The sequence below is a fragment of the Lipophrys pholis genome (genome assembly GCF_963383615.2).
Source record: "Lipophrys pholis genome assembly, chromosome: 8".
Lineage (NCBI taxonomy): Eukaryota > Metazoa > Chordata > Actinopteri > Blenniiformes > Blenniidae > Lipophrys > Lipophrys pholis.
The window spans coordinates 10,736,800-10,759,646 of record NC_137630.1 but is presented as its reverse complement, the minus strand read 5'-3'; the positions used below and the strand labels follow the sequence as shown (position 1 = coordinate 10,759,646).

The 22,847-nt window shown below is 41.7% G+C and overlaps 2 protein-coding genes across 6 annotated transcripts in view; both read left to right on the top strand.

Moving 5' to 3' along the window:
- Window positions 1-1,713: 1,713 nt before the first annotated feature.
- LOC308113511 (transcription factor HES-2-like) lies at window positions 1,714-3,123 on the top strand. Its single transcript, XM_080469867.1, has 4 exons — window positions 1,714-1,862; window positions 1,953-2,048; window positions 2,149-2,236; window positions 2,346-3,123. The coding sequence occupies exons 1-4, from the start codon at window positions 1,773-1,775 to the stop codon at window positions 2,654-2,656; spliced, it is 585 nt and encodes a 194-aa protein (XP_080325993.1). The 5' UTR covers window positions 1,714-1,772; the 3' UTR covers window positions 2,657-3,123.
- A 767-nt stretch (window positions 3,124-3,890) lies between these two features.
- The window catches only part of acot7 (acyl-CoA thioesterase 7), a 58,642-nt gene continuing 39,685 nt past the window's right edge, over window positions 3,891-22,847 (top strand). For 2 of the 5 annotated variants that reach the window (XM_080469244.1, XM_080469245.1), the window contains exons 1-5: window positions 3,891-4,284; window positions 10,344-10,461; window positions 12,738-12,894; window positions 20,568-20,659; window positions 20,888-21,002. In XM_080469244.1, the coding sequence (XP_080325370.1) occupies window positions 4,235-4,284; window positions 10,344-10,461; window positions 12,738-12,894; window positions 20,568-20,659; window positions 20,888-21,002 (532 nt within the window). In that variant the 5' untranslated portion in view covers window positions 3,891-4,234. Of the gene's footprint in view, window positions 4,285-8,046; window positions 8,353-9,154; window positions 9,236-10,343; window positions 10,462-12,737; window positions 12,895-20,567; window positions 20,660-20,887; window positions 21,003-22,847 lie in introns of those variants that run through there. The other 3 variants (XM_080469242.1, XM_080469243.1, XM_080469246.1) reach the window with 3 other exon arrangements.

Sequence of the window (22,847 nt, the reverse complement as noted above, 5' to 3'; positions counted from 1 at the left end):
CTTCATGAAAGCTTGGACGCTGAAATATCAGAGTCAAGCTGAAAGAGACAATTAAAGCAGGGAGGGAAACAGGAGGGGTCCGAAAGGTTTCTTTCAGTTAGACAACATGAGCCCATTACAAGCATGCAGATGGGATACCCACGCTAAAACTGCGTGGATATAAAGTGTCGTGCGCGTTAACTTTGGAGAATGAGTGTGCGCATTTGTGTGTGTTGTGTGTGTGAGTGCGCGCTCGATGCGGACCCGAGATGGATAGGCTACATTAGGATGGGAGGATACTTCTGGAGATGAGCAGGAGGCTGGGGGTGGGGTCATAAATGGGGGTTAAGGGCGGGTGGGGTCTGTAACAGACAGACATCTGGTCCCCATGGCGCGTGCTGTGCGCGTGGTTCCCCTGAGTGCAGTGGCATTTGAAGGGTTGTCACTTTATTCTAGTTTTTATTCAAAATGTAAAAATGATCCCGGTTTTCTTTCAAAATTCCATATACACGTGGTGACCAAATCAACCAAAGTATTGAAAAACCACCAAAACAAAACAACAGTCAAACAAACAAAACTTGAAAATTACAGTGATTGTGTAGTTTTAGGTGCCTATTGTGACTGAGGGAAATCCAGCATCACCACTCACTCTTTGTTTTTCAGCCCCCACCGCCCTGCATGTGGGTTTGGCAGCAGGGGGATGCACCCTACAGGTACAGACTACCCCCGGGCAGGAACAGCATTAAACGTCATATGCAAAACTATTGTTGTCAAAATCTAAGAGCAGATGTTATTTGAAAGTAGCGTGGCTTGGGTACGAGATTGAAGAAGGAGTCTTATGTATGTGGAAACTCAACATACACACAAGCCTGACCCCTATGCCAGCAACCCATGTATTGCATCCTGTTGCTCTGAGTGAACTTTATTCAAAATGCATAGCATAGTATAAAAGATAAATTAGAATCACTCACACACACACACACACACACACACACACACACACACACACACACACACACACACACACACACACACACACACACACACACACACACACACACACACACACACACACACACACACACACACACACACACACACACACACACACAACGATAGAGCCCACAGAGAAACCTCAACATGGAATCCAGACACACCAATCAGCAGACAAACAAAACTTCTTAATCGATGCAAAGTTATATCTCGCTGTGGTTGAAAACCTTTTTTATGAAGCATCTTGTAATATTTTATAGAGAAATTACAGTATAAATGTGCGCTAGATTGTCTACATTTTGCTTCCAGTCGCCTCAATGCCGTGCGCAATTACGCACGAAAGGCGCATGTATTTAATGAACAAAGAACATAATTTATATGTAAATCATAGAACTTATATGTTCAGTTGTGTAATGCAGTATAAAACTAAAAGATTGCAATATTGATATTTTCCAAACGAGTATACAGTGGGTTGAATTTGTGACTTATTTACGCACACGTTGCTTCAGTTGTTTTTGACGCAGGTTTTGTCCTGCAGATCATAACGCAGACACGCACTATAGCGACGCGTGGATTAAAATAGAAGACAGATGGTTATCATAGTAAATGTGATGCTTTTGTGTTGTTTTACGTCGAATACAGGGCCATTCCCAATCGTTCGGTTGGCTTGGGGGCGTACCCGTGACGCACGGAAACCGACGCCACCGACCTGGATAAATACCACGGCTCCTGGCAGTTTGAGACACATTTGAACCGAGATCAGACTTGAACACTTCAGCCACACAAAGACGACGCAGAATATGTCTCCAAACATGACTTGTGAAGCTCTCCCGTCTTTTCCTCCAAGGATGACAGTCGCCAAGAGGAAGGAAGCTCTTGAGCTGAGAAAGGTAAGCAACGCGACCGAGATTTGTTTCATTGTACTGATTCTTCCTGTTATTTTACGCAAATTGAAACTAATTTCTTTGTCTTCCTTTCAGACTATGAAACCACTGATGGAAAAAAGGAGGCGTGCGCGTATTAACGACAGCCTAAACCATCTGAAAAATCTCATCCTTCCCCTCACAGGCAGAGATGTAAGTTCACTTAAAATTTAAAGATATAATCCACTAAAATTAACATGTAAAGTAACATGTACTTTCCCAGATTGTAACATTACAATATCGTTTTCTACAGAAAACTCGCTACTCCAAGCTGGAAAAAGCCGACATCCTGGAGATGACTGTGAGGTTCCTGAGTGACATCCCTCCTGTGAACGCCACAAGTGAGTTTTGGTTCTACTTCTTCAACATTTCCCCCGGTAAACAAAAGAAGAACGGACTCTGATATTTTGTGAAGCAACTCAACTCATTTTCTCTTGCTCTTTCTTCCAGACTCTGCAGACAGCTACAGAGAAGGTTACAAAGCCTGCCTGCAGCGCGTCTCCGCTCTGCTTCCCAAAACGAGCCTGAACCAAGACGCGTGCCAGCGCGTCAATGATTTCGTCCAGCAGTCCATGTCGGCCACTGTCACCCCAACCTGCCTGAACTGCTGCGCACAGAGCTCCAGGACTTTGCCTCAGATCCAACAGAAACTCCTGAGCCTCAAATCCAGCTTCTGCCAGTCCCGCGGTGGAGCTGCTGCTCCCGGCAGAGCGCAGTCCGGTCCGCAGCCCGGCGGCGCCGCCATGTGGCGACCCTGGTAGAAATCTCCGAGCTGAAAGAAGATTGCGCGGTGGTTGATGTGTAGGAAACATGTCGATATAGCGTCACTTGTATATATGCATAGTGATTCAAACCGCTCGGTTTCCGTAGATGAAGGTCGTGACTTCATCGTTGAATTGTCCTGAGTATCATATACTCCCGTTATGCGCACGAGTCTGTTGTCCGGTATAAGTTGGCAAGTTTAGACAGTCGTATTTTTCTGAAAATCTGCATGTATGTATACGGTAACTATTTAGTCCTCTTCGTGGGCTAAGTGAATAAGGGCCACTGAAACAGCCCTGTAAGACCCAAGGGGTCAATTGTATGTATGGATTTGCACAATGGACATCAGAGTTCTGAGTCTGTGCAGACGAAAAATGTAGACATCAAATGTCTCACCAAGTATCTCTGTTGGGATATGTTTTTATTGTTTGCTATTTTCAGCAAACGTTGTATATATATTGTACACAAATAAAAAACAAACAAAAACAGATGTTGTGACTCTTGTTGTTCCTTTGTTCTGGCGTCATATTGATTTGAGTCGCACAAAGAGGAATTTAGGATTCATACAAACAAAGGGATGAACGTAATACGTTCACCCAGCATACATTATATGGGATGCAACGATGGGCTGTAGATCAGAGGGATCAAAAGTGTGATGTGGGCTAAAAAGCAGGAAAACTCTAGAAGTCTGAGGGTTTCATTAACCCATGCTGATCTTTCTCTTGACGTTTCTTAAGTTACTTAAGTTTCTTAAGTTAAGTTACTCTCCTCCAGGCACATGAAACATTAAAACCAAATGACAGACATGGTTAGAAGTAGTTGCAGAAGATGGATGGATGATATCTCTATAGTGTGAGATGTGTATGTCGTATCTTGGTTATATTATGTATATTTGTGTACATGTGTATGGTTTCTTTTCGTTTTCTATTTGTTCCCATTCTGCTACATTATCAATAATTTCCCTGAAGTGGGGCAAACAAAGGAACATCTATCCTAATGTAATGTAATTTTAAGTGTTTGTGACTGTCTCTATGTTTGGACCTGTCCAGCGAGTGTCTTTCTTTTTACTCGTTGTTATTTGGGACTCTCTGTTGGACGGTATAGATTATGAAATACATTGATAGTAAATCTCTAGGACTGATGTTGAGGTTAAAAGTGCTCACAAGAAGCGTCATGCAACGTCACGCCTCAGGCCATACACTCTTATTAAATGCGGTCTCTGCTGCCCTCTTCTGGCAGCAGATAGTAGGGCTTTCAGTTCAGTTGCACAGTCATGTTTCTAGCCGTAAAACGTTACTTTACTTGTAATCTGAGTGGATGTTGCTCAAACTGCTTCCAACAAGCATCCATCAATGTTGGAACATCTTAAAAAGACGCGTGTGGTGTGAATCGCTTGTTGATCTCTGGATGTTTGCCATGTCTAGCCTCTAAAATGAGCGGCTTCCCGCAACACAGCGCGTGAGAGAGAGAGAGAGAGAGCGAGAGACATCCTGCTCTCTCCCGCACATCACAACGGAATCTCGCTGCAACACGACACCAGCAGCTCCGCGAGAATTCACCTCATCACACCCGAAACCATGTCGGTGTCCCGGATGCAGGAGGCAGTATCCCCTCTCCAGATATGCAGGTGGGATTTCTACGCCATATCTCACACGCGCTCATGATAACCCACGGTACTTGACCGACACACAAGAACGGTGCGCACCGCGCAAGGGCTGAGCGCGAGCTGCTGACCGACCGGATGATAAACCCAGATTATCCTCTGCAGGTTGAATCGCTGCCTCTTTCTGCTCCACCGGAGCTGGTCTGTGTTTGATTGAAGCTGTTTTTCATAGTTAATGGAGGCTGATCGGTGAGCCTGACGTTACTGTCGCCGTCGTGTCGTATGTGATGACCTCAGCACCGCTCGCACGCGGTAACGGTCAAGGACACGGCGTTGCCAGGATCGCCATCATTATTATCCTCATATGAATAAAGTTTCTTTGTTATTTGTTATCATTCATGGATGGACTGACTCATAAAATCCCGGTTTTGGAGAGGAACAACGATTTCTTTCTCCTCGTGGTTATTTATTTATGAAAAGTAAACATCATTTTGTGTAGGATTCAGTGTCTGCTGATCTTAACAACGCCTTTTGTCAGTAATAAACTTCTTTTCCCAGCCGGTAGCATGCGGATGTATGTCTGGGAGACTTGCTGCTCCTTTGTAGGAGGAGTCATGTTTGTCAGTGTCCCTGCTGTTTGCGTTTAAGGACAGATTCAGTCATTAAAAAAAAAAAAAGTCTTCAGGGAACACATTTGAATGAAGCCTCCTCATGTGTCTCACGCAGCATAAAAGCAAACACAGAACAACAAGTCATGCACGTGCTATTTTTGTTTACTGCGTCATCATTCTGTTCCTTCCTGTGGTCATCCTGTCCCTCTTCTGACACAAGAACGACGATCTGGAAATAGTAGCCTACCGGCTTATAAGTAAGTGTAACCTGAGAACCATAAAGGTACATGCAGCGTTTGGAGAAGCTTTGAAAGAATTATAGTTTACATGACTGGCCACTAGTTGGTGGTGTTGTATTTGCAACATGTGCCTGTATGTGGTGCGTGGAAAAAGAAAGAAGAAAAAAAAATCTCATTATGTTGGGAACACTTTGTATGTGGAGAAAAACAGCTGATTACACTATAGCGCACATAGAAACGTTTCAGAAAAATGTTCCCTGTTTAGGGAGCTTGGGGTCTTTCAAAACATTGTGTAAATAAAGAGAAAAACACATTGGAGGTTTAGTTGGAGTCATGTAGACATTCATCTCTGTCTCTCTTTGTTTCTCACTGGTTGGTCATTTTGTATTTGTGGCTCAGGTTTGGATGCTTTGCATTGCTTTTCGAGCAAAAAAAAAAAAAAAGAAAGATGATTACATCCATCTTTGGTACGACTATTCGTCTTCCCTCTTGAAACAATCTGACCAGCCAAAGCTGGTCACTGCTGACTGCGGGTGAAGGCAGAGTACACTCTGGACAAGTGGCCTGTCCGTCACGGGATCAGGCACTTACACTTGCAGGCCTTTTGGAGTCAGCAGTTAACTGCAACTGCATGTTTGTTTTTGGAATGAACATTAGAGTATCTGAAGAAAAGACAAACTTGCACTGGAAGACGTTTGCACAGAGGTTGAAAACACAGTTTGTGAACTATGTGTGTATCCATACTCCTGTACTCACTCATACCACACGTACACTGAACAGTAATTATGATAATTGTACTATTCATTTACAAAGATGATGGATAAAAGGAATGTGATTCCAAAATGTTGATGTATGTTTGGTGATGGTTTTTTTATTGATTGTTTCTGTGGAAAGGACTAGTTGAGTAAATATTACAAGACTCCCTTCTGGTGGCTTGAAGAAAAAGGCATTTTTTTAATGTTCGTGATCCGACAGCATTTTCAGTTATGGTGTAAATCTGCACAAAAGTGGTTCAGCTGGATGTTTGAAGTTGAATGTTGAGGATTACCACAAAATAAAATATGTGTGTGGCAGTGTTTTTAGGGTCCAAGTGCTGAAAGTGCCGAAGTGCCTTTCTAAACCTCGGGAAAACACATATCTGACAATCTAAACACACTTAGCGTTTTGTGACACTTTGCACAGTCGTCAGGCCCGGCGAAAAATTTGATGATTTGAGTCAAACACACAAGTGAGTGGCAAAATGGCTCAACAGCGCCACCTGTAAAATTTAAAAAATCCAGGCCTCAGATCTGTTCAGAGAATTGCCCGAAAAAAACTGACACCAGACTTAAAGTGAATATAAGTATTCACACTGTAATGCGTTTTAGTGTTTACGTTTGATATGTATGCATCTAGAGCCCCACTGTCAAATTTCAAAAGTTAGTGTGGCTCCGGAGCCAAAAAGGTTTGTCCACCCCTGGTCTAAACCCAACAGGAAGTCAGCCATTTTGCGTTATGCTTGAAACACAGTCCTGCTCGGGGGGTAAGTCCTAGAGGCCTGAAAGTTGGTCAGAATATACAACAGGCCTTTATAATAAAAACAGATCATGAAACTATAATATCAAGGTGGATGGCCACGGTGCTCCAATGAATATCTGATGGTTCGCCATGAAACAGGAAGTGATGTGTAACTCTGCTCTACTTGCTTCAATCTGCCTGAAACTTCACGTGTCTCATCACAGTGCTGCCCCGGACACATCCACCTGCTAATATCTATTCACAGTCATAGCGCCACATCTGTCCAATAATCAGGTGTCATTCTCAGTCGGAGTCCCACAAGTAGCGAGGACCCGTCCAACGCTGCTTACAGCTTTAATTATTCTTATTCTTGTGTTTCAACAATTTACTTTTCTAAAGATAGATTTAAAAGAATCTTCTACGCTCCATTTTATGCAACGTTATATTGTGGTTTATTGAAGCATATTACTTTGGTGTGTCATGTATTGTATTGCCATTTACACAGCCCGAGCAGCAGACAGTCAATTCATTCATTCACTCACGTGACAACAGTAATGCCATGTGGTACACGCTGCCCTTTCTAGAATTGCTTCCAGGTTTGTCTTTCTTCCCCACGGACAGCTTTTCTCAGCAGATTCATTGGTCGTGTTTTAGAGGTGAAAACAGAAACATTTTGTGCCATTGAGGAGAGTTCATTCTGCTAAGATGTGAAGATGTGAATTAGATGTATTGATATTTGCGTTAGTGGATCGGAGGTGCCCGTGTGCTTGATGGATGCCTGTCCAACCTGGCAATGGAGGATTTTCCAGCTCAAATACAGTTCAGGTCCTATGTGTCACATAAATGTCTCCTCTTCTTCAACAAGTCGGTGTCTCTGCTGGTGCGGCCCATGCCTGGGGCAGAAATGACACCAAATTGTAATTTCTTCAAGCTAATTCATGCTGCTTGCTTCTATTTTCCTTTGCACAGGTAAAAGTTTAAAGTTAGTTTTTTTTTATTAGGTTTCTCGTTTGGCTTCTCGTATTTATTTTGGTAGTAGTAGAATAAAGTTTTCTTAGTGTGCTGGGATGAGTTGACACAAATTCTGTGGAATATTTAGGATTAAAGGGCACAAACTTGTCTTCTGTGTGGGGCTGCAGGGAAATAACCATCGTATCTGCTTTATTGGCGGCTTTAGGTTTGCTTCTGACCTGTTCGTCTGTGTGAAAGTGGTACCTCGTGCATATGGTGGGTGGAACTGATAAAGTTTTAATCTTTCATGTTTTAGACTCGATTTTTCTATCTGCAGTTAAATATTAAGACACACTTACATAACGGAATTAAATGAGGCAGACAGAAGAAAAACCTGCTTCCTTGATGTGTTTTAATGACATACAAACCTCAGTGTGATGATGCCACGTAGTAATTATTGTGAAGGTGTGTTGAGATCCAGTTTGGCCACTCAGTCGTGTGGCATGTGAGGTGTGACTTCACTCCCAGCAGCGACGTCAGGGCCTAAAAAAGACAGGAGGCACGTCAGAGGAGATCACAGAGACGAGAGACGGCTCCGGAGTGCGTTAGTGAGTCAGGTAGTGCATCACGATGCGCTGCTTCAGGCCCCGGAGCAGCAAGCTGCCTGATGAAGTGGACAAGGCAGCAGCCGTGGCGGCAGAACGGCAGCTCGTTGAGAATCAGCAAGCGAGCAGAGTTTTTATTGGAGATGAAGAAGCCGGAGGTCAGCAAGGCTCCAAATACCAAATCACCAGGTAGTTCACCTCTGATGCTTCTGACACGTTTGTTTTTACGTCTAACTGAGAGAGAGAGAGAGCCTCTCACTTAAACCACGTCTTATTCGTAAACCACAAATAAGACACACACACACACACACACACACACACACACACACACACACACACACACACACACACACACACACACACACACACACACACACACACACACACACACACACACTAAAGTACAATTGTAACTCCAGTTCTGACACATGTCTTAACCAGTATAATTTTGCAGGTTAAATTTCCTCAAATTCACTTTTTGCCTTTGTTCTGCTGATTCTGCTGATTCTACTGATTCTACTACGTTCATGCTGATATATTGTTCTAAACACTGTTTGATTGTCATTTGACTTTTTAATGAAGAATTCAACGCTTTTTTGGTTTTGACAGTGTAATAATGGACCGCTTTGACAGTTACTCCAGTTTTTTTAAACTTTTTGTTTAGTTTTTTTTTACTGTGTTTGTGCTGAAAGCAGAAGTTAAATTGATGTTGCACATTTTGGGGCCGATTTGTAATGGAAGTGAAAGTTATGACTCTGCTATGGGACCGTTAACGCCACTGGGACACACCTGTAAAAATCAAACCATCAACTTTGGACGTGAGAGGTTACAAACGGCGTGCGGGCATGGATCTGCTTAGTATCACTCACACACACACACACACACACACACACACACACACACACACACACACACACACACACACACACACACACACACACACACACACACACACACACACCTCTAACAGTTTTTGCGATGTGACTCACAGCATTCATTCAGATCTCGGCATATGGAGGCAGATGAGATAGTAACTGGTCAGACGAGTTCGGGACGGGATCACTGGCTCCAGGTGATGCGCACGGTGGTGTAATCTCAGCGATAATACTTGCCGTGTGTAGGGAGTGATCCGGTGTGTGGATGCACAGACTTGCTCAACCGGCTTCTGCACGCTTTAGGATTCATGCTTGAAGGACTTTATCGTGAATCTCATCACAACAGATATGCACCTGGCTTTCTGTCAACAAATATCACAACTTCTTTTCTTTGGGTTTTTGTTCCAAAGGTGTTTTGAAGCCCACTTCAAATAAGCATCCGTTCAAACAGAATAGATCAAAAATGGGCCATTTAAGTAACATGTTTCTGGCTGAATTTTGATCTAATATTTACTAACTAATTCTGAGCTGATGGGAGTTGGGCTGGGACAACAAAAATATAAACAATGTTTGTTAAATTTAGAACTTCTTCTAAAACATCAAACAACAGGGTTTGAAAAAGCAAAATCTGTGAAAACAAAGCAAAACAATTAAAAAAATGTTTCTTCACATTATATCTGCTTCCAATTTGAAGTGGTTGGTCATGATGCTTTGGCTTTTTGTTTTCAATCTGTTTGACTTTAAAATGCTTTTTTCTGTTGTGTAAATAACACTTACCTTGCTTTTAGCTTTGCTTTTAATGTTCTGAAACATCAATTTAAAGTTCATTTAGTGTTTCCATTGAACACATAACAAGTTCCTGTAAAACACTTTGAATTTTCTTTTGCCTGAATGGTGCCGTATTATGATATATTCATGTTACCTTGATGGACCAAATGATGGAAAAAAAGACCAGGAGTTGTGCAGAAAATGCTAAAGGTTCAAAGTAGCACATCTTTTGCACACATGAACTAAAACATGCACATTTGACGTTGAAGCTATGATGAAAACCTTTTTCTTCTGAATTTGTGATTTAAAAAAAAAAAAAAAGAAGCAAATTGTGAAACGAGCCGTGACTGAAAAGAAACACTCTGACATGTCTCAAAGTTTCTGTTTGCTTTCATCTCTGTGAGTCAGAGAAGCTTTTAATCTTTCCAGTTACGTGTGAGGAAGTTTCACAATTCAAAACGAGATCTAAATACAAGAGATGTGCGCTTTGCTCTCGACAACAGATCCACAGTGACTCGTTCTCTCTCTTCACCGCAGGATTATGCGTCCGGATGACGCCAACATTGTGGGCAACGTGCACGGCGGCATCATCCTCAAGATGATCGAGGAGGCTGGATGTATCGTCAGCACGCGACACTGCAACAGTCAGGAGGAGGTGAGACGCCACAGCCGCGGCCACTATGAACCGCGTTCTTCTGTTGGTCTTGTTGATGTTCGAGGAGACGGGGACAGCGATGGATTCCCAGATCCTGGCTTTCTCGGAGGCAAAATCGATCTTTATTCAGCTCAGAAACGTTGTAAAAAATCTGGAAAACTTGGTCTTCTTACCTCAGTTTATCGCCTCCCTGCTGACTTTAAAACCCAATGCCCCCTTTCCGATGTTAAACACCAAAAAGAAAAAGAAAAAAGACCCAAACAATTATTAAAGAAAGCAAATGAAATAATATAAATTTTCTCCTAAACATGCTGATATAAATGATAAACCCTGCAACGTATGAGGCTGGCTCTGCAGGTGACAATGATTCACTATAGTGCAACACATAAACATCACTGCAGATAAAAAGGAAGGTGATGAAGTAGTGAACTTCAGGGAACATGTTCATGGTGCACACACACAAATCTGTAAACATAAAAAGCCCTTAAAGGAACTTTAAAAAAAAAAAATTATTTACACTTTCTGATGTGAAGAATGCAATGGTTGGGACATGTGCAGCTTCCTCTTTACCGACACATTCATCAGAAGGATAAAGGGAAAATCAAAAGTACCTTGTGGTGTGAGACTGAATCCAGAACGTCTCTGCAGAGCCCACAGGAGGGAACCGTGTGATTCATCACACCTTTCATATAAATGGAGGAGGCAAACACACTAAATTCTCTTCATAATTTAAAGACAAGCGCTTTAAACAGGTCAGCTCTGTAACTCAGACCAACTCACAAATGAAGTGAAGAGATAGACCAAAATCTTGTTTCAGTAATAAATGAGATTCATGTAGTAAACATGAACTGGGAGACACACTAATAGTCGTATATCTCATATACAAATAACACTTTTTTCAAAAGGTCTGAGGAACAACTTCACTAAACTGCTCCGTCAACTTTATTTATGTAGTCGAAATAACTTTTTAAAGATACATTAACTGTAAAGCCAAGTTCATTTTTTTTTTTTTTTAACCATAAATCTTTTCCTTCCTCTGTCTTCGTCTGACTTTTCACCTGGTGAACTTTAGCCCACTTTTGGCTTCATCATATTTCTTATGTCGTCTCGTCTCTTTGAGGCACGTTTCCTCCTCTGATAACAAACACTCAGATTCAATCTGTGCACATCTGATCTCATGAAGACACGTTCAGCTTTGAGCTGAATAATTAAACGTGTTGAACTCAGATATAATTCAGTGTATTTCTGCTGCTTACAGCTAAAATACTTCTTATTTTATTTCATTTTACTGCCCATAAACCCCCGGTATGTGATTTAATAAATTTTTTTTGGTGACTTTTTACGTCACTAAAGAAGTTCTCAAGTTTATGATACAGAGGATAATACCAATAGTGACATAAATGATTTGATTGTGCTTCACAATAAAATACACAGACTTAAACTTGGTGTGAATATCCTGAGGTTAATGGAACCCAATAGATTAGTTTGGTAGCACGATTCCATTTGAGATTTTAGATCAATATTCTTTAACCACTCAGATAAACCCTGTAGTGATATCAACAGAGCAGAACTTTGTACTTCAGGACATTTTGAATATTCAGATCTCTCTGATTTCCCTCCACAGTCCAAAAACAAGTGTGAATGTGAGTGTGTGACTCTCTCTTTGCCCTCAATCAGCTGGAGGTTTGAAACCACTATAACTGTCACAGATATATTTGTCAGCGTTGATTATTTCTTGATTTATAAGCACATTTATTGAGGATTAATATAGAAGCATATGGATGTTTTCCTATTAAGTAAGCAAACACTACAACAAGTCGACCGTACAGTTACAGATCAGGAGCTGATCTGCCTCCTGTTTTATCTTAAGATGCATAAAAAGAGAACCGAGTGTCCTCAGCCGCTCCATATCTTTTTATTCGTACTGCAGGTGCTTCACATACTTTCAGTGCACAACAGAGAAATATCTTCTATAGACATCATGTTGTTGCAAAGCATTCCCACCCACTCGTGTTTCTCTTACCTCGTTTGCACTTTTTGAAATCAGGTGGAAAATAACCACATTGAAAAAATGTCATTTCAAATCAGGAATTCTCAAAATCCTAAAAGGTTGTTTGATGTCATATAGATTTTAAGCTCAAGGAGGCAGTTTTCCATCATTGTCACATCCAGCAATACTTCTCTGCTAAGTCGCCCATGTCTCAGCACTTCTCCACATAAACACACGCTCACACACTCACATGAATGAGTGAATGAGGTTCTCTGTCTTTCCATAGGATCGCTGCTTGGCAGTCCTGGCTCGGGTGGAGAAGACGGAGTTCCTATCGCCCGTGTTCATTGGCGAGGTGGCTCATGTCACTGCCGACATCACATACACCTCCAAACACTCCCTGGAGGTCCAGGTCAAAGTGGTATCGGAGAACATCCTCACAGGTGAGTCACCCGCACGGCAGGCACACGCCCCGTAGTTAAGTTGGGCCCATTGTTTTGAAAAGTTGATGATTATCAATGATTTAGTCTGAACTTGTTTTCAGTGTGAGTGCAGCTCGCTCACCTTTAGCCTGGTTCTCATCCGGAGGAGGAACACAATGCAAAACAATCATGTTCTGTGACACACACACACACACACACACACACACACACACACACACACACACACACACGCACACAGGTCTTTTTATTTAACTTCCTGATTTAAAACTCTCCGTCTAGCTGGCGGTAATCTTTTGCTGACTCACTAATGTCGCGGGTTAGTGGTTTAAATCCCCACCAGTTTCTGTCTTTTTTGTTCACACTTATTGATTACGTACCTGTTCTAAAGTACATCCAGACATCATGAACTGCACCTCTCACAACTCACCTACTATTCGCCAAAAGATATGAAACTTGATAGTGTTGGTGATGCAAGCTGTCTCAGTAAAATCAATTAGGTGAAGTTTGAGGGTATTTGTTCAATAGTGAAAGAAATCTGACTAATTGGAGTCTTTTATTTGCCTAAAAATTTTGTATCTTTTATTTCTAATTATATCCTTGTGCAGTATTTGCATTTTTCGGTTTCTTGTTTTCATTCAGAAAGTTGAATCTCGATGATATTGAAGAAAAATGCCTGAAGATGTTATTCTCTGTTTTCAACAGTAGAGGGCAGCACACAATAAGAAACATTAGTTTGCTCTCATGATAAGTGTGATAGAAAAAAAAGAAGCAAATCCGTGTTGGTTTCTGAAGTATTTTCCAATGAAGGATTCTGCCTTTATTTGGTTATTTACATTTTACACACACACACACACACACACACACACACACACACACACACACACACACACACACACACACACACACACACACACACACACACACACACACACACACACACACACACACACACACACACACACACACACACACCATAACTACTAATCATCTAACCCAGAACATTAGTTTAACTGTAAACATGTCTAAAATAGAATTATTTGAGTAAACTCCACCAGTAGATGCACATATTTGTTAATAAATCAGTTATAAGAAGAAGATATCAAACTAAATCAGTTAAAACGACCTGTTCATCTTCTACGTTTGGCAGATTAAAGTGTGACAGAGTGAGACAGGGAGTCAGATTAAAGACACATCAATGAGCAGAAAGAGAGCAAAGGAAATATAAAGATGAGAAATAGTGAGAGAAGGGAAGAGACATAAAGGAAAGAAGTGTGAGAAACAAAAGAAGTATCCCCCGGACAGCTGTTGCCCTGGCAACAGGCCTGTACTGTTTGGTGGGCCGGTTGCTGCGCTGGAAGCAGGTTGACAGAGGCGGAGGTGCGGATGTGAGGTGGCAGGTGGAGAGCAGCGGCCCTCCATGCAGGCATCACACTGGACAGCCTTTGAGGAAGGACCCCTGAAGAGAGCTGACTGAGCTCCATCATGGAGTTCAGTGCGAGGCTGCAAGCAGGTTTTAGTCATTCAGGCATTTACATTTCATTATAGTGGAGGGTTAGATAGAAAATCCTGACAAGTAAATAAAATCCAGGAATTAAATTTATTTTTATTTAGGAAATATTCAAAAAAAAACAGAACTCTGTTTTGAAGAGAAAAGGGACAGACAATGTTATAAATATCAAAACAAAAAGTGGAACGCCCATTGCTACAGTATATATAATGTTACAGTTACTCTTAAAAAACATAAACAAAGTTAATTAAGCTTTGGTTTCATGCATAGAGTGGCTGTAAAATCAAGTGTGAGTGCAGTGTCATGCATTTTATTAATTTACCACTTTTCACAGATAAAAATCACAAAGTGCTTCACAATAGTGCACAACAAGACAAATTACTTTACAATAAGATAATAATAAAACACAATACAACATAAAGCAATAACTGAGCAGCTTCTCTGTATAAAATTGTCCTCAGCTGCTTCGGGGAGATGAGCAAAGCTGTAATGGGATTACTGTTTTGTACTGAAGACTTTCCTCAAAACTTTAGATCTCATTTTTCAAATTACACTATTGAGTAGAACTTGCTCGGTCAAGCCTCTTTAATTAACTTAAATATAAAAGGAATTGTCTTTATTCTTCATGGCTTCATTATATATTCCTGGCTTTGCAGTATGCATGTGTGCTAATTGAAGGGAATTGTCGCACTGCCACCTCACAGCAGCAGACAGAGGAAAGGTCTGCTTTTAATGTTGGAGTTGCACAAAACGTGGTACTGTTGGATATTTGAAGTTTACGACAAAAAAAACATGCATGTGATGATTTCTTTTCTTCTTCTTCTTTTCTTTCTTGTTTCCAAAACATTGATTTGAAAAAATGGTGATGTGTGTTATATTCCTGGACTTTAGCAATATGTAAAGTAAGCAGATCACTTTATGTTGTCAAGTCTGACCTATGTCAGCTTTGACATTCAAAGCCAGAGGAGCAGCTGCAGGCGGGTCGTGTTTAATTAGGTCATATCTATTTAATATCGGTCACGTTTGATTGTATAAGTGTAAAAATGTTCCTGAATATGTGTGTATGCTTGATTTGGGACAACCTCCACTCGCATGTTACCTATAGGTGTGGGGTTCTTTGAATTTTAATTTTTTTCCCCAAAGTTTCAGTGAGGTGTGCTCAGAGCACATGCTTTTGTTTATGTGCTTGTTCAAGTTTTTCTGAATGCTGAAATAGACCTGTGTAGCTTCGTTTGTTCCCGGCATCTGGTTGCATAATTCTGTAAATGTGTTCTTGAATGGTACTGTGTGTGTGTGTGTGTGTGTGTGTGTGTGTGTGTGTGTGTGTGTGTGTGTGTGTGTGTGTGTGTGTGTGTGTGTGTGTGTGTGTGTGTGTGTGTGTGTGTGTGTGTGTGTGTGTGTGTGTGTGTGTGTGTGTGTGTGTGTGTGTTCATCAGTGTTTGGCCCTTTAAAAGGTTCCTGCGGGGCCGAGGGGGAAGAGAAGATAACGGGAGCAGACATTATTTGCTTCTGTCATGTCGACTTAGCGTCAGGTCTCACACACTGTGGCCCAGTCCGACACGGACGCCAAGTAGATGTACCTGCACACATGCGCCGATGCAACGCACACAGTAACACGCACACATGCACCAGGTTGTGTTTGCACAGCCTGCATGCGTGAATAACCTGGTATGCTGACACATTCATCAAAAACAGTCACACACACTTTTATTTTTATGCACGCACCAATTCCCCTTCTTAATACAGAGGTGTGAAGCCAGGCTGCCACAATTTTACCATATATACAGTATATATATATTTTTTTTCCATCAATGGATGTCTGGGCTGGAACACATCATGGAAATAAAATACTGCTTTAATTGTGAATTAAATAAGTGCTTTCTCTTCAAGCACAGTTGAGTACACGAGCGGTTGTGCGTCTGTTTAATCATGCATGTTTTCTGTAGCTGGGCTCTTATGTAAACGTACGTGCTCCTTGTATATTACTTTCATTGTGTATGCATCTCTGTATTTATGCATTTATGATTATTTCACGTGGTTCAGTGTGTGTGTGTGTGTGTGTGTGCTGGGAGAGGAGGCAGGCATCCAGGTTCCACAGCCAGTCAGGCAGCATCTCGTCAGGCAGGCCTCAGTCACAGACCCCCAGGGTAAGGTTGCCTACTGTGGGCACGAGCCGTGATGATTGTCCCCGCTGGGGGGCTTGCACATGCGTACTAACTTACACATGCGCGCTCACTGTTTGACCTAAACACAGCACACACAGATTTGTGTGTATCCACGTTCACAGACGCACGTCTGACAATATGCAGGCATTTGGACTCAGAGAACAGCACACAGTCAGAATCACACAGATCTGTCACTTTAAAACAACCGCCTGTGCACAGGCACATGCACGACGAGACCTTCGCACACTTGCACAAAGGGCCAAAGATTTGTGGATAACAAAGGCAGTCACGGAAAAATGCTGCACAGTGATATAATTAAACATGTGTATGCGCTCAGCCACACGTAAAGCAAACACACACGTACGCACAAATTCCCACTACTTGTATTGCATGCGCAATCAGGCGTGCATTTGCATAAAGGCAGTGTGCACGGATCGTGCTCACACACACACATGCATGTGCATAGACAGAGCAGAGAGTGATGCATTGTGGGATGAGGCTTAAAATACTGTAAGCATGACAGTTTCTGTCATGATCCTGGTAGGTCACACAACTACAGCCTCAGAGCGTTACGTTAGCACACACACACACACACACACACACACACACACACACACACATAGTTGCAATGCATTTTTATATATTTCATGCTGTTAAAGATCTGCAGCCTATCATTTATTTCTTGTCATTTCTTACACCCTCAAGGAAAATGAAATTAAGATTTTAGTGTTAAAATCTAAATTCAAGCACAGAACAAAGGATACATGGCACTAATAATACTAAAGCTTTTCATTGTTTACAGAACAGTTAGAAAGTGAATTCTGGCTCAGTATAGCTGAGAATTGTTTATATAGACTCACTCTGTCTTCTGTGCAATAGTACTTTGTCTTTTTTTTTTAAGAATACAGTTGCTCCCAAGATCAACAATAATTCCGCCTTTAAAACTATACTGTGATGTTGAAGTATGGGATACTCTGCTTCACTGAGGAAGCTCTACTTTTGGTATGATTTAATCCATTCCTATCAGGCTGTAACATCCCTCAGTGGGACTGTAGCGTCGTTAAAAGTAATGGAGCCTTGGCTCAGCACAATGGAAAATCTGTGGTTTTGATCATCGGGATCAAGCACCAGGAACGATCCTCTGCACTGTCTCACAGCCTGGAACATGGTGTTCAGGAAGAGGAAAAGAAAACAAGTTTTTTTTTTTTCCTGCTCTGAGAGAGAATTAAGCGTGGTGAATAGAAGACAAAGAGGGGAGCAGAATCGGTAAAAGGCAGCAATAAATCAAGTGAAACTGCTTGTGGTGAAAGAAACAGTCTGATGGAGAGAATAAAGGAAAGGAGACTGGAGTTAAAAGGGGGAAAGAAAGAGGAGGAAAGGCAGACACCAGGATTGTTTCAACTGAAGATGGTTTGATGTTTTAAAAAAAATAAATAGTAATACCACTTTAGGATATTTGATGATGAAATCATGATTGGCATCTAAAAGTTAGATTACAGGGGATTGGATGATGCATAAGTTGTGCTGGAGGGATATTTCATCAACTTAAACACCCATGTGAAACCTTAAATTAGTGCCCGGAATGCTCTGATTTATAATTAGATGCGACAGAGCATGGTGTTTGGGGATTATGCTGCCTGTCATTTTGGTTCAGAAGAGGTTGGCCTGCCGGTGCGTCTGCGCCAGCTCACCTACAAACTGGTTGACATCAGATTTACTAGATATTTGTCTGTAGTCAACTTATTGGTAGAGGGAGCAAATGGTTTTGGATTTCCTACAGTTTTGCTTGCATTAAAAATATTTTCACAACATGTCTTATATAATTTCAGTAAAGATGAATAGCATATTGGCATGTAATGACTTAATAAACAAAAGGTAAAATGCATGATATCACCGTATTAAACGTTACAGATGCACTGGTAGCAGTGATTTATTATATTGTAACTGTTGTTTTCAACCTAAAACCCTCTAAGTAACACTTAGATATCCACATATTTGATGTGTTTTGTCTCGTCTACTGACAAAGTAGCTTCAATCGCGATGGTAAAAATATTGTGCAGCACATTTTCCACCTTTCTCTGGATATGATGCTGCTATAAAAGTAGTAAGTATTAAGATTTGCCCGATGTGCAATATTCGTCCCTCTCGTTTTACATGTTAATACACTGCATGGCTGCATATCCATCACACGCCCGTCTGCAATAAACCGTCAGTTTTAGAAAAAGTACCTCCCCCTCCCAGGCGCCATTTGTCTTGGCTGTCAGCAGCCGTACTGCCTTTTATATTCACGCCGTTCTCTTGTTCTAAGGCCACCGTCAGATGAACTTGATAAAGCTTGGCCAAAGTCACCGTGGAATCCTTTCGCGAAGCAGCGAGTCGCAGTGTGTTTGGATTTCAGCGAGCAGATTGGTGCAACTTGTGCTCAATGTGGATTTCGCCAAATTTATTAATCCACACTAAGTAAGCCAGCTGTCCCTGCTGCTATCTGAGACACATCTAAATATTCTGCAGTCACGTGTCTCTTGAAAACCAACTTGCACAATTGAACCAATTCCTCAGGAATCACCACATTTTCTGAGACGTAAACGAGAACATGAAATGGCAAACATGGGGCGTGGTGCACATTCAAAGTCTGATTCAAATTGTTTTCTGTCTTGTTGACGTGCATGCTAATGCAAGTGTGATGAGTTTGAGCTGCTCTAGTGGAAGCACTGCACTGTTCTTGTACTTTCCTCGGTTTGTGTTCTGGTCAGGGTCAGAAAGGCTATCGGTCGGACTGGGAGTGGTTGTTTGCCAAGTGGTAACTCACTCATTCTTGCTTTCTTTCTCTCTTAATTTCCCCCCTTCCACTGCTGTCCACTGATTGAAAGGGTCCAGGAGGGGCGAGTAACTGCTCACTCTCGGGAGGATATGTAAATATGCCTCCCTTGTTCCTCTGGGAAACTTCCTGGTTTCTGACAAGTGCGAGGGCCAATGAGAGGAGGCGGAAAGCAGCACGGTCGGCATGGCAACGAGGCCAGGCTGACTGCACAGTTTTAACTCGGGTGCAAAATGCAAATGTTTCCTGAGAGTAGTCGCTTTTAACGTCACTCGTTCCAGTGTAAAGTCGAGTTCATGGATCGTTTCTCCACTGACGCTTAGGCTGTTTAACTGATAAGATATTCCTTCATATGGAAAAGAAAGTCATTCGAATCTACTGATGGAGTATGACAATAGCCAAAAAGATAAGATATTTAGAATTTCCACATATGAAATACGTTCATCAAGTAAATGACGCTCAGAGAAAGTGATTTTATTTCCACCTTGTGGCCGCGTACTGTCTTTAATCTATGTGTCTCCCGTGTGTGTCATCACAACACCACCTCAAAATAGCCTCTCTCTCTCGCTCTCTCTCTCTTTCTCTCTCTCTCTCTCTCTCTCTCTTGCTCTCTCACTTAGTGGATTAAGTGAAAAAGTGTGGGCAGAAAAGAACAAGTATCACTATGACAACCTCTCCGCCTGATTGCTATATAAGATGATTTCCAAGACTTTTGTCTTTTCTGATGCTCTGCTTCTTAACTTTCAGTATCTCCATATTGTTGTACCAAAGTCTTATGTTGAACTCGATAAACAACTGAAAAGTGAAGGATGTGCAGATTATGCGGAGCCTTGTACTTACTACATTCAGTGATTGTGAGCAGACAAAAAAAAAAATTGCCTCAGAACAAACTGCTCTCATGCTTTATGCTCATTTGTCCCAAAAGAAAGATGAATATTCAGATATCGCCAACGTATTCAATAAAAACTGTATTGTCTTTTTATTGTGGTGTTTGCGACAGTGTTTGTTTTGACAACAGCCATTCAACAATCCTTTGCTCCATTGTTAAACCATTTGAAAGACGTGTCAAAGCTTTTTGCCAGCTGCTTTACACTCGCAGAATACGGTTTTGGAAGGCCTGAAGCTTTCCAAGTCCTGACATTTTCTTATTGATGAGAATCTAACCTTTTCTTTGTGACTGCAGGGGCCAAGAAGCTGTCCAACAAGGCAGCGCTGTGGTACGTCCCCTGCTCCCTGAAGAATGTCGACAAGATCACGGAGGTGCCGCCCATCAAGGTACAGAAAAACCTGACTTTTACCTGTCAGCTTCTGCGTCTCAAAGACTTCCTCATTGCTCATGAGACATGACCACAAGTCAAGAGGAGAGGGTCTATGAGAAAGGTCATCTGGTCACGATTAGAATCACCGAGTGAACAATTCTCTTGTCATCAATATCACTGTGATCAGTGTCTTTATACAGTTATACTTAGAAACATGTTCACACAGTCCACATGCTGTCTGTAGTATCCTAGTGCAGAACAAGAGGAGGAGGGAAAGAAACGCTACCATTCTCAGAAGTTGGAGAGACTGGAAACCAAAGCGAGGATTGAAGAGGTGGTGCCGCCTCAGCCCAACTCAGGTAATTTACATTCCAAGCCGTCTGTCTTTTTGTGACTCATACTTGTCTTGTTTGTCACCACATGTGTCATCATGCTGTCATCTGAGGAGCAGGAACGTAGTTTACATAGGGGAGAACCTGCGGCCTGCAGTAGAGAGAACACAGCAGCATAGCAAATGAATTACATGATGCGATGTGAAAGCTTTCATTTGAATGACTTCGACAGGGTGTTTTCAAAGCTAAGTATAACATATTATTGTTAATTGTTGTTGGGATCCATTGACAAAGAAATCCTAACTTGTCTTGTAGGGGTGAGATCCTCTTGATTTGAAATATATGTTAAGTCTTTGGATCTGGTTGTCAGTGCTGTTGCTGTTACACTTAGTTTATAATGTTCTACTCTACTGCACTTAAAATTAATTCAATTCGAAAATAGTTCAACAGTCTATTTCTTTTTGTAATGATTTCCTCAAAACCCTGGAAAAATGCATTCCCCTGACTCCCAGATTCTTGCTGGTCTCTGAAGCCCTGAGTAGAAACCTGCCGAACACTTTAAAAAATTGTTGCATTCACACTCAAAATATCAAAATAAGACCGTGTCAGATGAACTAAGTGGCCGAATATATAGGGTTCGCCTTTTAATTAAGTAGTTATTCATCCATGTTATGATGTTTCATATCGCAGCCAAATTTGAACCATTAAAAAAATGAGCAAACATTTGAAACTGACTGTTTTCAAAGATCACCAATTAGTGTGAAAGTTAATGTTTGGTTACTAACAAGTTTAACATCTCAGCTATAGATAACCACAACCACAAGCCGCAAGAGTAAACCGAGTTGGCACCTTTAAGCAAGATGTCACTGTCCTCGTTGATGAAGGTGTTTTTGGTGTTAATGCTCAGACCTCCAGTAGCGTGTCAGTTTGCGTTGACTTTATCTCGTAATTCTGGAGGAATGTGAATCGTAGACGGAGCTGTGTGGCCGAACAAGCCGTCAAAGTTTTCACTGCTGTCGCCGTTGTCGTGTGAAATCCTTTAATTTTGTTTGATTTCAAGCAAGCAAGCTTTTGTTTTGTGTGCATCTTAGTGCCTGTGTGTTCGTCAAAAATAATCCTGCCCCTAAATTCCAAGCTGTTATATTTCCAGATTTGAGTACTGTTGTGTCTAGAGCAGTGGTCCCTAACTTTTCTTTATTTGTATCAGGGGTGTCACACATTTCCACATCTCTGTAATAATCCAGAGGCCTGTACTACGATGCTGGATTTTCTCTTATCGAGATAACTTCAAGGATTAACCCTGGGTTTTCCGTACTGTGATGCTCGCTCACTTCTCACCGGGATGAATCACCCCGACAACTTACGCTGAATGTCTAACCTGCCCCCGAGCAGCTTACGTCAGTAACCCCTGACTGCGGGTCGGAGCAAACGTTGAGTTCCGCCTCCTGACCAATGCGATCTCTTGGAAAATGACCTGCCCATTCTTAAGTGATCGTGATTGGTGAGCGGGTTCTGCGCTGAGCTGCAGTTGAGCAGAGATGAGAAATTCATTTAGAGCGATCTTTTTGAAAAATTTCAATAAATCCTGGTCACTGAGTCTTTGAATGATGTTCTTGTTCTTGACTTGTTCCAAGTCTGTTTAGCAACACGAGGGTTAATCTGTAATAATGGGGTTACACCTGACAGAACTGCAGAAACATGCAGAACTACTCGTGTCGTCGCGGTGATGAATTAATATTCCAACATAAAACACTCACAGAGAAACTCAACCTCAAAACAACTTGAAGGAAAATATAAACTAAAAGAAGATCAGTGAGGAAGTTCACCGCAACACATTTCTGCTGTAATAAAGTGAAACTGAGTGATCGCCGT

Bases quoted from the DNA above. Each gene is read 5' to 3' on its own strand.
- LOC308113511 (XM_080469867.1), top strand. From the start codon at position 1,773: ATGTCTCCAAACATGACTTGTGAAGCTCTCCCGTCTTTTCCTCCAAGG. The intron at 1,863-1,952 runs GTAAGCAACGCG...TCTTCCTTTCAG, and splicing joins AAGCTCTTGAGCTGAGAAAG to ACTATGAAACCACTGATGGA. The intron at 2,049-2,148 runs GTAAGTTCACTT...CGTTTTCTACAG, and splicing joins TTCCCCTCACAGGCAGAGAT to AAAACTCGCTACTCCAAGCT.